General features: G+C 50.3%; 1 protein-coding gene across 1 annotated transcript; it reads left to right on the top strand.

Moving 5' to 3' along the window:
• Positions 1 to 6,745: 6,745 nt before the first annotated feature.
• UPK2 (uroplakin 2) lies at positions 6,746 to 11,205 on the top strand. Its single transcript, XM_038754868.1, has 5 exons — positions 6,746 to 6,815; positions 8,652 to 8,783; positions 8,930 to 9,068; positions 10,835 to 10,905; positions 11,069 to 11,205. The coding sequence occupies exons 1-5, from the start codon at positions 6,746 to 6,748 to the stop codon at positions 11,203 to 11,205; spliced, it is 549 nt and encodes a 182-aa protein (XP_038610796.1).
• Positions 11,206 to 12,016: the final 811 nt, after the last annotated feature.

The raw sequence follows: 12,016 nt of genomic DNA on the forward strand, positions 1-12,016 counted from the left end.
TTTATTGAGCGCTTACTGTGTGCAGAGCACTGTACTAAGCGCTTGGGAAGTACAAGTCGGCAACATCTAGAGACGGTCCCTACCTAACAGCGGGCTCACAGTCTATATGTTACCAACTCGTACTTCCCAAGCACCCAGTACAGCAAGCGCTCAACAAGTACGATTGAATGAATGAATGAATTTATTTTACTTGTCCATATTTCTTCTACTTATTTCATTTGGTTTACATGTTTTGTTCTGTTGTCTGTCTCCCCCCTCTAGACTGTGAGCCTGCTGTTGGGTAGGGACTGTCTCTAGATGTTGCCAACTTGGACTTCCCAAGCGCTCAGTACAGTGCTCTGCACACAATACACGTTTTGTTTTGTTGTCTGTCTCGCCCTTCTAGACTGTGAGCCCGCTGTTGGGTATGTATATGTATATATATATATATATATATAAGTCTCTATATGTTGCCAACTTGGACTTCCCAAGCGCTTAGTCCAGTGCTCTGCACACAGTAAGCGCTCAATAAATATGAATGAATGAATTTAATTAATGAAGTGTATACATCTATACACACATTATGTTGCCAACTTGTACTTCCCAAGTGCTTAGCACAGTTCTCTGCATACAGTAAGCGCTCAATAAATTCGATTGAATGAATCTATAATTCCATTTATATATTGTTGCCTGTTAACTTGTTGTACAGAGAAGGAGCGTGGCTCAGTGGAAAGAGCCCGGGCTTGGGAATCAGAGGTCATGGGTTCCAATCCCGAACTTGTCAGCTCTGTTTTGTTGTCTGTCTCCCCCTTCTCGACTGTGGGCCCGCTGTTGGGTAGGGACCGTCTCTAGACGTTGCCGACTTGGACTTCCCAAGCGCTTAGTCCAGTGCTCTGCACACAGTAAGCGCTCAATAAATACGATCGAATGGATGAACAAATACGTCCGACTGACTGGCGGGGGGAAGAGGCAGGCTGTGTCTTTAAAAGCGACATCAGGGTTGTCCATGAATCCGCTTTGGTAGGAGAGTTATCCTCCTCACTCTCTCCCTAGGCTCCTCCGGCCTCCCCAAACCCCCCTCAGACGCTGTGATGGGATAATTAGATGCGAGAGCTCAGCACAGATGATGCTCCAGTTGCCTAGCAACGGCTGGTTTCCATGGAGACGGGCAAGCCCAGCTTGAGGAGCAGGTAGTGAGCAGGGCCCGGAGAAGACGTCTTGGCTCTCCGGCTAATGATCCATTCCTCCGGAGAGGTCCGGCGGGCGTGTGAGGGGAGGGGGCTTCTCTCTTGCCCCCCATCTGCAAATCACTAAGCGACTAGTGGGGAGAGACTGAGGATTTATGGATTTATATCCCTCCTCGGATAGACGTATTTTTTATGGTACTGTCGAAGGGCTCACCATATGCCAAGCACTGAACTGAGAGCCAGAATAGACACAAGATAATCAGGTTGGACAACAATCCCTGGCCCCCGTGGGGCCCGCGATCTTAATCCTGAGGCACAGAGAAGCGAAGCGACTTGCCCAACGTCACACAGCAGGCCCTACTGAGAGCTCACCTCCTCCAGGAGGCCTTCCCAGACTGAGCCCCCCTCCTTCCTCTCCCCGTCCTCCCCCTCTCCATCCCCTTCCCCACAGCACCTGTATATATGTTTGTACATATTTATTATTCTATTTATTTTACGTGTACATATCTATTCTACATATCGTCCATATTGTACATATTGTAGATATTGTATATATCGTCCCCCTCTCCATCCCCCCCACCTTACCTCCTTCCCTTCCCCACAGCACCTGTATATATGTATATATGTTTGTACAGATTTATTACTCTATTTATTTATTTTAATTGTACGTATCTATTCTATTTATTTTATTTTGTTAGTACGTTTGGTTTTGTTCTCTGTCTCCCCCTTTTAGACTGTGAGCCCACTGTTGGGTAGGGACTGTCTCTATATGTTGCCAACTTGTACTTCCCAAGCGCTTAGTACAGTGCTCTGCACACAGTAAATGCTCAATAAATACAATTGATTGATTGATTAATTCTATTTATTTTATTTTGTTAATATGTTTTGTTTTGTTCTCTGTCTCCCCCTTCTAGACTGTGAGCCCACTGTAGAGTAGGGACCGTCTCTTTTTGTTGCCAACTTGTACTTCCCAAGTGCTTAGTCCAGTGCTCTGCACACAGTAAACGCTCAATAAATATGACTGATTGATTGATTGATTGAAGACACAAGGGCACAATTAGAACACACGTCCTTCTGACGCCCAGGCTCGGGGCAGGCCACACAGCTTCTCAATAGACCTATGTATGGGTATATTCCAAATTTCACCAGGACATATTTGCACTATTACGTATTTTAAACTCGTTCTTCTGCTTGCTCCCACTCTTTGTAAATAATGATAGTATTTAATAATAATAATAATAATAATGGCATTTATTAAGCACTTACTATGTGCAAAGCACTGTTCTAAGCGCTGGGGAGGTATTTATTAAGCGCTTATTGCATGGCAAGCACTGTTCTGAGCATTGAGGTAGATACAAGGTTATCGGGTTGAGCGCAGTCCCTGTCCCACCTAAGGCTCACAGTCTTAATTCCCATTTTGCAGGTGAGGTAACTGAGGCCCAGAGAAGTGATCCCACTGTTGAGTAGGAACTGTCTCTACGTGTTGCCAACTTGGACTTCCTGAGCGCTTAGTCCAGTGCTCTGCACACAGTAAGCGCTCAATAAATACGATTGATTGATTGATTGATTGAAGTACTCGGCCCAAGGTCACGCCGCAGACAAGTGGCAGAGCCAGGATTAGAACCCAGGTCCTCCTGGCTCCCAGCCCCGTGATCTCTCCACTATGCCACACTGCGTCTCACAGAATAATTTGTGTCCGCCTGACTTCCCCATTAGATTGAAATATCCTCGAGGGCGGGGAGCCCTGATTGATCTTTCATCTCCCCTGTTTATAAGCTTCAACCCAACAGCCACGCCAGGATTTCTGCAGCACCCAATAATAATAATAATAATAATGGTGTTTGTTAAGCGCTTACTATGTGCAAAGCACTGTTCTAAGCGCTGGGGGGGGGGGGGGATACAAGGTGATCAGGCTGTCCCACGTGGGGCTCACAAGAATTCACCACCTCATATAGCACTGAAACACATACCTGACATACACTTAGACCTAACACCTAACCTTTCTCTTTCTTCCTTCTGTCCATAAATTATTTTAATGTCTGCCTCTCCCACTGGGTTATTAACACCTTGAGGGCAGGGATCAGGTTTTACTAGCCCAATGGTAATCAATCAATCAATCAATCGTATTTATTGAGCGCTTACTATGTGCAGAGCACTGTACTGAGCGCTTGGGAAGTACAAATTGGCATCACATAGAGACAGTCCCTACCCAACAGTGGGCTCACAGTCTAAAAGGGGGAGACAGAGAACAGAACCAAACATACCAACAAAATAAAATAAGTAGGATAGAAATGTACAAGTAAAATAAATAAATAAATAAATAAATAAATAGAGTAATACATAAAAATGGTACTCTCTCATCCCCTTAGAACAGGTGCTCAATACATCCTAGGACTGACTGAGAGAAGCAGCGTGACCTGATTAGCTCGTATCGACCCCATCGCTTAGCACAGTGCCTGATGCTTAACAAATAACATAAAAAAAGGTAAAGAGAAGCAGTATGGCCTAGTGGATAGAGCACGGTCCTGAGAATCAGAAGGACCCGGACTGTAAGCTCGCTGTGGGCAGTGAATGTCGCTGTTTATTTTTGTTTTGTACCTTCCCAACTGCTTAATACAGTGCTCTGCAGCGTGGCTCAGTGGAAAGAGCACGGGCTTTGGAGTCAGAGGTCATGGGTTCGAACCCCGGCTCCACCGCGTGTCTGCTGTGTGACCTTGGGCAAGTCACTTAACTTCTCGGAGCCTCAGTTACCTCATCTGTAAAATGGGGATGAAGCCTGTGAGCCCCATGCGGGACAACCTGATCACCTTGTATCCCCCCCCCCCCCAGCGCTTAGAACAGTGCTTTGCACATAGTAAGCACTTAACAAATGCCATCATTATTATTATTATTAGCTGCTAGACTTCCCAGTCCTACTGTTGAGTAGGGACCGTCTCTCTATGTTGCCAACTTGTACTTCCCAAGCGCTTAGTACAGTGCTCTGCACACAGTAAGCGCTCAATAAATACGATTGATTGATTGATAGCACTCAATAAATATGGTTGAATGAATGCATGAATGAAAGGACCTGGGTTCTAATCCCTGCTCCACCATTTGTCTGCTGGGTGACCTTGGATAGGTCACTTCTCCGTACCTCAGCTACCTCATCTGTAAAATGGGGATTAAGACTCGAGCCCCATGTGGGACTTGGACTGTGCCCAACCTGTTTCCAACCAGGCAGGGAACGTGTCTGTTATATTGTACTCTCACCAACACTTCAGTACAGTGGTTCTACATGCAGCAATCGCTCAATAAAAATGATTGATTGATTGATTGATTGATTAGCTTGTATCTACCCCACTGCTTGGCCTGCTCTGGCACATAGTAAGCCTTTAACAAATACTAGAAAATAAAATGAGCATGTGTTTTACTTCTGTTGCCCTCTCTCAAAGGATTAGGACAGCACTCTGCACTCAGTAGGCGTTCAGTAAATACCACTGATTGATGAATTGACTTAAGGAGAGGGAGGTAGAGCCTCTCCACTCCTGCTCTCTCAGGGGGCGTCTACTTCTGCCCCCGTCTCTCCAGTTAGACTGTAAACTCCTCTAGGACATGGGCTGCATTTTTTTTCCACATATCGATGGTCTCCAACACCCAGTAAAGCACTTTTTATTCAATAGGCATCAATCAATCAATCGTATTTATTGAGCGCTTACTGTGTGCAGAGCACTGTACTAAGTGCTTGGGAAGTACAAGTTGGCAACATATAGAGACAATCCCTACCCAACAGTGGGCTCACAGTCTAAAAGGGGGAGACAGAGAACAAAACCAAACAAACAAGATAAAATAAATAGAATAGATATCATCATCATCAATTGTATTTATTGAGTGCTTACTGAGTGCACTGTACTAAGCGCTTGGGAAGTACATCAGAACAGAACTCCTTCTGTGTGTGCTTAGTATAGTACTCTGTTCCCAGTGGGCCCTTTTTTCATTCAATCGTATTCCTTCAATCATATTTATTGAGCGCTTACTGTGTGCAGAGCACTGTACTGAGCGCTTGGGAGAGTACAATACAACAATAAACAGCCATAATCCTTGCCCACAACGAGCTTCCAGTGCCGTGCCCATGAGGCTCAATAGATGCGGTCGATGATGATGATTCTGATTATTTCTGTCTCTCCAGTTCTGACTCACTGAGGCTTTTCCCCTCCCATTTCCCTCCCAACCTAGCCGGACTCACCCAACCGGCCCAGCCTCCGGCTTCTGAGCCAGTCTCCCCGACACAGCCCTATCATCATCATCATCATCAATCGTATTTATTGAGCGCTTACTGTGTGCAGAGCACTGGACTAAGCGCTTGGGAAGTACAAGTCGGCAACATCTAGAGACGGTCCCTACCCAACAGTGGGCTCACAGTCTAGAAGGGGGAGACAGAGAACAAAACCAAACATACTAACAAAATAAAATAAATAGAATAGATATGTTCAAGTAAAATAAATAGAGTAATAAATCTGTATAAACATATATACATATATACAGGTGCTGTGGGGAAGGGAAGGAGGTAAGGTGGGGGGGATGGAGAGGGGGATGAAGGGGAGAGGAAGGAAGGGGCTCAGTCTGGGAAGGCCCCCACAGTGGGGTCTCCCAGAAAAGCCCCTGCCAGTACAACCCTTACTCTACCCCCATGACAGCCCTTAAGGCCTGGACTACAGTCCCCGAGTCTTCTTCACTGAGTCTTCAAGGCCTCGGGACTTCCCAAGCGCTTAGTACAGTGCTCTGCACATAGTAAGCGCTCAATAAATACGATTGATGATGATGATGATGATGCCCAGCGCCCAGCGCTTAGAACAGTGCTTTGCACATAGTAAGCGCTTAACAGATACCATCATCATCATTATTATTATTACTTAGCGCTCCCCCGACCCCTCAACTCCGGTCCCCACCTCTCCGTTGGGGTCCCCCCGGGATCAGCCTCTCTCAATCTCCCCGGGCTTCTGCTCCCCGCCATCTCCCAAGCCCCACTGGCATGGAGACGCCCGGAGCATGCCCCCGCATGCCCGCGCCACCCCGCTACTCGCCCCCCTGGGCCTTCACCGGCCCACCCACGGAGGCAGGAGGCAGGCACGGCCTGGCACAGATGGGCAGGGCCCTGAAGATACATGTGTACGGGGACATGCGGGTACACGTCTGCCTCCCAGGAAGACTCTTCACATGTGCTCACATACATGAGGTCCGCTGCAGGGGGCCTCCCCCGGGGCTCCAGGCACCCCCTCACGGGCCAGTGGACACAGTCTGGTGCCAACAGGCCAGCCTGAGGCCAGTCCCTCTGCTAGGGCCCATGGGTGGTGTCCATGCCCTCTCCTCCATTTACCTCCGCCCACCCTGGACTGGAAAAACCAGCCCCGCGGGGCAGGACGAAGGCCTGCAGGCCAAGCGGGTGGGAACGGGGGTGGGTGGCCATGGCGGGTGGCGGGAGGCTGGTCTGGCAGGATTCCCCGCCACCCCTCCCACCCTCGGGACAAAAGCAGCCCCTCCAGGGCTGGGCGGCACTCGCCCGCCGGCCAGAGGGAAGACAGGACCCCCGCCCCCCTGCCACCATGACGCTGCCCTTTCTGCTGCGACTGCCAACTCTACCCCTGGTCTTGCTCCTCGCCAAGGAGCGTGCAGGTCTCTTCACATCCCTTGGGCACAGGAAAGGGGGCTTGGGGAGGAAGTTCAGGAGGGGGCGGCTTGGCTGGGCCTTGGCATCAGGGTTGGCATCCCGGAGGAGGAAGAGGAAGGGCGTAGAGCTCGGGGTCCCAGGGAGCTTGCTCACCCCCCTAGAGGGTCGACTTTTAGACTGTGAGCCCACTGTTGGGTAGGGACTGTCTCTATATGTTGCCAATTTGTACTTCCCAAGTGCTTAGTACAGTGCTCTGCACATAGTAAGCGCTCAATAAATATGATTGATGGTGATGACCAGCGCCGATGCCAACGGTGGCCCAGATGAATGCCCTCCTGCATGGGGGCCTCAGCACAGTGGTTCCCCCCTGCCATCTGCCGAGCAGACTCCTCCGGGGACTGGGGCCCTGGACTCCTGGGTCCTCTGCTTTCCAGTCAGGGAGGGGAATGGGAAGAAGCAGCGTGGCTTAGTGGAAAGTGGAAGTGGAAAGTGGCTTCGGGGAAAGAGCTCAGGCTTAGGAGTCAGAGGTCTTGGGTTCTAATCTCGGCTCTGCCATTTGTCTGCTGTGTGACTTTGGACAAGTCACTTCACTTCTCAGTGCCTCAGTTACCTCATCTGGAAAATGGGGATTAAGCCTGGGAGCCCCAGGTGGGACAACCTGATAACTTTGTATTTACCCCAGTGCTTAGAACAGTGCTTGGCACGTAGTAAGCGCTTAACAAATACCATCGTCATTATTATTATTATGGGAGGAAGAGCCCCGCTGGAACCTGAGTTGGGAAGAGCTGGGACCAAGGGCGGAGTGGGGAGTGAAGGTGGTGAGCCCATGGTGGGATAAAAAATAATAATAATGGCATTTATTAAGTGCTTACTATGTGCAAAGCACTGTTCTAAGCCCTGGGGAGGTTACAAGGTGATCAGGTTGTCCCACCGGGGGCTCACAATCTTCATCCCCATTTCACAGATGAGGTAACTGAGGCCCAGAGAAGTGAAGTGACTTGCCCAAAGTCACACAGCTGACAATTGGCGGAGCAGGGATTTGAACCCATGACCTCTGACTCCAAAGCCCGGGCTCTTTCCACTGAGCCACGCTGCTTGTCTCGATTTGTTGCCGAATTGTACTTCCCAAGCGCTTAGTGCAGTGTTCTGCACACAGTAAGCGCGCAATAAATATGGTTGACTGAATGAATGACCGGGGGAGGCTAAGGTTTGGGGCTGGGAGTGGGGTCTTCAATCAATCAATCAATCGTATTTATTGAGCGTTTACTGTGTGCAGAGCACTGTACTAGGCGCTTGGGAAGTCCAAGTTGGCAACATCTAGAGACGGTCCCTACCCAACAGTGGGCTCACAGTCTAGAAGGGGGAGACAGAGAACAAAACAAAGCATATTAACAAAATAAAATAAATAGAATAGATATGTACTGGTAAAATGAATAGAGTAATAAGTACGTACAAACATATATACACATATACAGGTGCTGTGGGGAAGGGAAGGAGGTAAGGCAGGGGAAAAGGGGGAGAGGAAGGAGGGGGCTCAGTGTGGGAAGGCCTCCTGGAGGAGGTGAGTTCTCAGTGGGGCCTTGAAGGGAGGAAGATGTGCGGAGGGAGGGCATTCCGGGCCAGGAGGATGATGTGGGCCGGGGGTCAATGGTGGGACTGGCGAGAACGAGGCCCGGTGAGGAGGTTAGCGGTGGCAGAGGAGCGGAGGGTGTGGGTTGGGCTGGAGAAGGACAGAAGGGAGGTGAGGTAGGAGGGGGCGAGGGGATGGATGGATGGACAGCCTTGAAGCCCAGGGTGAGGAGTTCCCCCGCCACCGCCACCCTTCTCTCCTCTCTGGGCAGAATTTAACATCTCCAGTTTGTCCGGCCTGCTGACCCCAGCCCTGGCGGAGAGCCTGCTGGTTGCCCTGCCCCCTTGCCACCTCACAGGGGGAAATGCCACCCTGAAGGTCCAGGGAGTCAACGACAGCTCAGGTCTGCAGTCCTCCTCCCCCGCCTCATCACCTCCTGCCCCCGCTCTTTATCCCTCATCCCTCTTTCCCACCCCTTCCACCCAGGAATTGCCTCTGCCCCCCCGAGTCTGACCCTAATCCTAACCCTGGGGTCCCCTGCTCCACCAGTACTTCAGCGGCGGTTTGTGGTGCCAGCGTGCCGTGGGCGCCGGGAGCTCGTCAGCGTCGTGGACAGCAGTGCCGGCTTCACCTCCACCCGTCTGAACGCGTACCAAATCACCAGGCTGAAGCCGGGCACCACCTACACGTATGTTGCCAACTTGTACTTCCCAAGCGCTTAGTCCAGTGCTCTGCACACCGTAAGCGCTCAATAAATACAATTGAATGAATGAATGAATGTGCCCACCTGGGAGGCGGGGGAGGGCAGAAGGGCCGAGCTCTCCTCTCCGAGTCTCCCCGTTTTCCCCAAGCGCCACCCCCATAAAATCCGCCAGACCTCAGCCCTCCTAAAACCCCACCTCCTCCTGGAAGACTTCCCTGATTGAGTCTCAGTACCCAGAATGGTAATAATGATTAATAATTATGGTATTCATTAAGCACTTACTATGCTTAAGTGCTTAGTAGTAATGGTAATAATACCCAGAATGGTAATAATACCCAGAATGGTAATAATACCCAGAATGGTAATAATGATTAATAATTATGGTATTGGTTAAGCGCTTACTATGTGCCAGGCACTATACTAAGCAGTGGAGTAGATACAAGCAAATCGAGATGGAAACAGTCCCTGCCCCACATGTTTTGTTGTCTGTCTCCCCCTTCTAATAATAATAATAATAATAATGGTGGCATTTGTTAAGCGCTTACTATGTGCAAAGCACTGTTCAAAGCGCTGGGGGTGGATACAAGGTGATCAGGTTGTCCCACGAGGGGCTCACAGTCCTCATCCCCATTTTACAGCTGAGGTAACTGAGGCCCGGAGAAGTGAAGTGACTTGCCCAAGGTCACACAGCTGACAAGTGGCAGAGGCGGGATGTATGTGTGTGTATGTATATGTACATGCATATACGTGTATGTATGTTACATGTATATGTATATATGTATATGTTTGTGTGTATTCATTACTCTATTTTATTTATGCATATTTATTCTATTTATTTTATTTTGTTAATATGTTTTGTTTTGTTGTCTGTCTCCCCCTTCTAGACTGTGAGCCCGCTGTTGGGTAGGGACTGTCTCCCTGTGTTGCCAACTTGTACTTCCCAAGCGCTTAGTCCAGTGCTCTGCACACAGTAAGCGCTCAATAAATACGATTGAAAGTGAAAGTGAAAAAAGTGGGCGAGAGATCGGCGGCGAGTTAGACGAGATGGAGTTATAGTGAGAAGGTTGGCATACTGTCTCCCCCTTCTAGACTGTGAGCCCGCTGTTGGGTAGGGACCGTCTCTAGATGTTGCCAACTTGGACTTCCCAAGTGCTTAGTACAGTGCTCTGCACACAGTAAGCGCTCAATAAATACGATTGAATGAATGAATGAATTAGAGGAGGAAAGTGGACGGGTTCAGCAGATGCTCAGTAAACATGCTTGTTGACTGACTGGGCCAGGAGGAGGGGAAAGGTCCAGCACGGTGGTCCAGCCTTGAAGCCTTGCCCCTTAATAATGATGGTATTTTTGGGGCGCTTACTATGTGCCAAGCACTGTTCTTCTGGACTGTGAGCCCACTGTTGGGTAGGGACCGTCTCTATATGTTGCCAACTTGGACTTCCCAAGCTCTTAGTACAGTGCTCTGCACACAATAAGCGCTCAATAAATACGATTGATTGATTGATTGTTCTTAGCTCTGGGATGGATACAAGGTAATCAGGTTGTCCCACGTGAGGCTCCCAGACTGAATCCCCAGGTGAGGTAACTGAGGCCCAGAAAAGTGACTCAGCCAAAGTGACAACAGCTAAGTGGTGGAGCCAGGATTAGAACCCACAACCTCTGACTCCCAAGCCCGGGCTCTTTCCACTGAGCCACGCTGCCCCTTCCCCTCCACTCGCCTCAGGCCCTCACCACTGCCCTCCCTGCCACAGCCTCTCTTACGTGGTGCAGAAAGGGTCCGTCCAGGAGACCAGCAATAAGGTCCGGATGACCACTCTCTCACGTGAGTGCCAACTGTGCCCCCTCAACTGCATCCCTGCACCTCACCCATCTCCCTGGGGTGGGGTTGGGGGCAGCTGGGCCCAAGCCGAGTTTCCCGGAGGGTCCGCGGCACCCGGGAAGGGCTGGGGCGCTTCCTGGTCCTCCGGGCCCTGTTTTCCCTGCAGGGAAGAAGGCGGAGCTGCTGGTGGTGGGCATGGCCCGCACGGGGGGCATGGTGGTCATCACGGTGCTGCTGTCTGTGGCCATGTTCCTACTGCTCCTGGGTTTCATCGTTGCCCTCGTGCTGGGCTCCCGCAACTGAGGCCCGGGCAGTGCCCGCCTGGGGCACACAACTCTTCGAAAAGCCATTTTCTTTAACCGTTGCTCTTGGCCCCACCTTCTGCCAAACGCTCCTCTTACCACCCACCTCTCCTTGCCCCCCACCCCGCCCCACGCTGAGCCTCCATCCCAGAAATAAAGCCAGGTGACTTTCCCCCCCACCTGTGGTCCATCCTTTCTTGGCAGGCCGGACCCCCAGGAAGGAAACAGAACCTTGTCGGGGGTGTCCACCGTCTCCTTCCTTACCCCAGCTGGAGGGGCGGGGGAGGAAGAAAGAGCGAAAGAAAGAGAAAAAGAAGCAGAGGGAGACACACAGAACGAGACAGAGAGACAGATGGGGGCACACAGAGAGGTAGAAAAACAGAGACAGGGACACACAGAGAGGTTGAGCCACACAGAAAGAGACAGAGACACACAGAGAGGTAGAAAAACAGAGACAGGGACACACAGAGAGGTTGAGCCACACAGAAAGAGACAGGTAGAAAAACAGAGACAGGGACACACAGAGAGGTTGAGAAGCACAGAAAGAGACAGAGACACACAGAGAGGTAGAAAAACAGAGACAGGGACACACAGAGAGGTTGAGCCACACAGAAAGAGGCAGAGACACACAGAGAGGTAGAAAAACAGAGACAGAGACGCACAGAGAGGTTGAGCCACACAGAAAGAGACAGAGACACACAGAGAGGTAGAAAAACAGAGACAGGGACGCACAGAGAGGTTGAGCCACACAGAAAGAGACAGAGACACAAAGAGAGGTAGAAAACGGAGACAGACACACAAAGAGGCTGAGC

This window comes from Tachyglossus aculeatus, chromosome 11, assembly GCF_015852505.1.
Source record: "Tachyglossus aculeatus isolate mTacAcu1 chromosome 11, mTacAcu1.pri, whole genome shotgun sequence".
In the NCBI taxonomy this organism is placed as follows: Eukaryota; Metazoa; Chordata; class Mammalia; order Monotremata; family Tachyglossidae; genus Tachyglossus; species Tachyglossus aculeatus.

Excerpts from the sequence above, each read along its gene's own strand:
- UPK2 (XM_038754868.1), top strand. The coding sequence starts at position 6,746 with ATGACGCTGCCCTTTCTGCTGCGACTGCCAACTCTACCCCTGGTCTTG. Across the intron at positions 6,816-8,651 it reads CCTCGCCAAGGAGCGTGCAG|AATTTAACATCTCCAGTTTG; the intron begins GTCTCTTCACAT and ends CTCTCTGGGCAG. Across the intron at positions 9,069-10,834 it reads AAGCCGGGCACCACCTACAC|CCTCTCTTACGTGGTGCAGA; the intron begins GTATGTTGCCAA and ends TCCCTGCCACAG.